Source organism: Pygoscelis adeliae, unplaced genomic scaffold (genome assembly GCF_000699105.1).
Source record: "Pygoscelis adeliae isolate BGI_AS28 unplaced genomic scaffold, ASM69910v1 Scaffold187, whole genome shotgun sequence".
NCBI classification, from domain to species: Eukaryota; Metazoa; Chordata; class Aves; order Sphenisciformes; family Spheniscidae; genus Pygoscelis; species Pygoscelis adeliae.
Genome location: NW_008825103.1, coordinates 9,874 through 10,579, shown reverse-complemented (window position 1 = coordinate 10,579; position 706 = coordinate 9,874). Strand labels below are relative to the sequence as shown.

Genomic DNA, 706 nt, shown 5'->3' with positions numbered 1-706 from the left:
GGGTCGGGGGTGACGGGGGCCCCGGTGGTGCCGCTGCGGCTCCGGGTTGAGCCTGTTCACCATCGTCTCCCGCAGCCGAGAGGGAAATCGTGCGTGACATCAAGGAGAAGCTCTGCTACGTGGCCCTTGACTTTGAGAACGAGATGGCCACGGCCGCCTCCTCCTCCTCGCTGGAGAAGAGCTACGAGCTCCCTGACGGGCAGGTCATCACCATCGGGAACGAGCGTTTCCGCTGTCCCGAGACCCTCTTCCAACCCTCCTTCATTGGTGAGCCCACCCCGAATTGTCCTGGCTGCCCCCTAGGTGGTTGCCCGCCATCCCCCCCACCCCACCAGCGGGCAACCAGCTCCCATGGGTGCCCCACAGAGGCGTTTCGGGGCTCCCCCAAGCGCTTTTCACCCCAAGCGGGGGGACAAACCCATGGGTGACCCCATGGCTCTTTTGGGGGGCCCTGAGGAGGCATGGGTGGGGTCAGGGTGCTGACAGCCCCCTTCCACCCCAGGCATGGAGTCAGCCGGCATCCATGAGACGACCTACAACTCCATCATGAAGTGCGACATCGACATCCGCAAGGACCTCTACGCCAACAACGTGTTGTCCGGCGGCACCACCATGTACCCTGGCATCGCCGACCGCATGCAGAAGGAAATCACGGCGCTGGCTCCCAGCACCATGAAGATCAAAGTAGGTGGGGGGGGGGGGGCAG

At 64.4% G+C, this 706-nt stretch overlaps 1 protein-coding gene across 1 annotated transcript in view; it reads left to right on the top strand.

The window, feature by feature from the left end:
* The window catches only part of LOC103919660 (actin-related protein 2-like), a 12,388-nt gene that overhangs the window by 1,981 nt on the left and 9,701 nt on the right, over positions 1-706 (top strand). The window contains exons 2-3 of the mRNA XM_009327204.1: positions 76-267; positions 503-684. Coding sequence (XP_009325479.1) covers positions 76-267; positions 503-684 — 374 coding nt within the window. The remainder of the gene's footprint in view (positions 1-75; positions 268-502; positions 685-706) is intronic.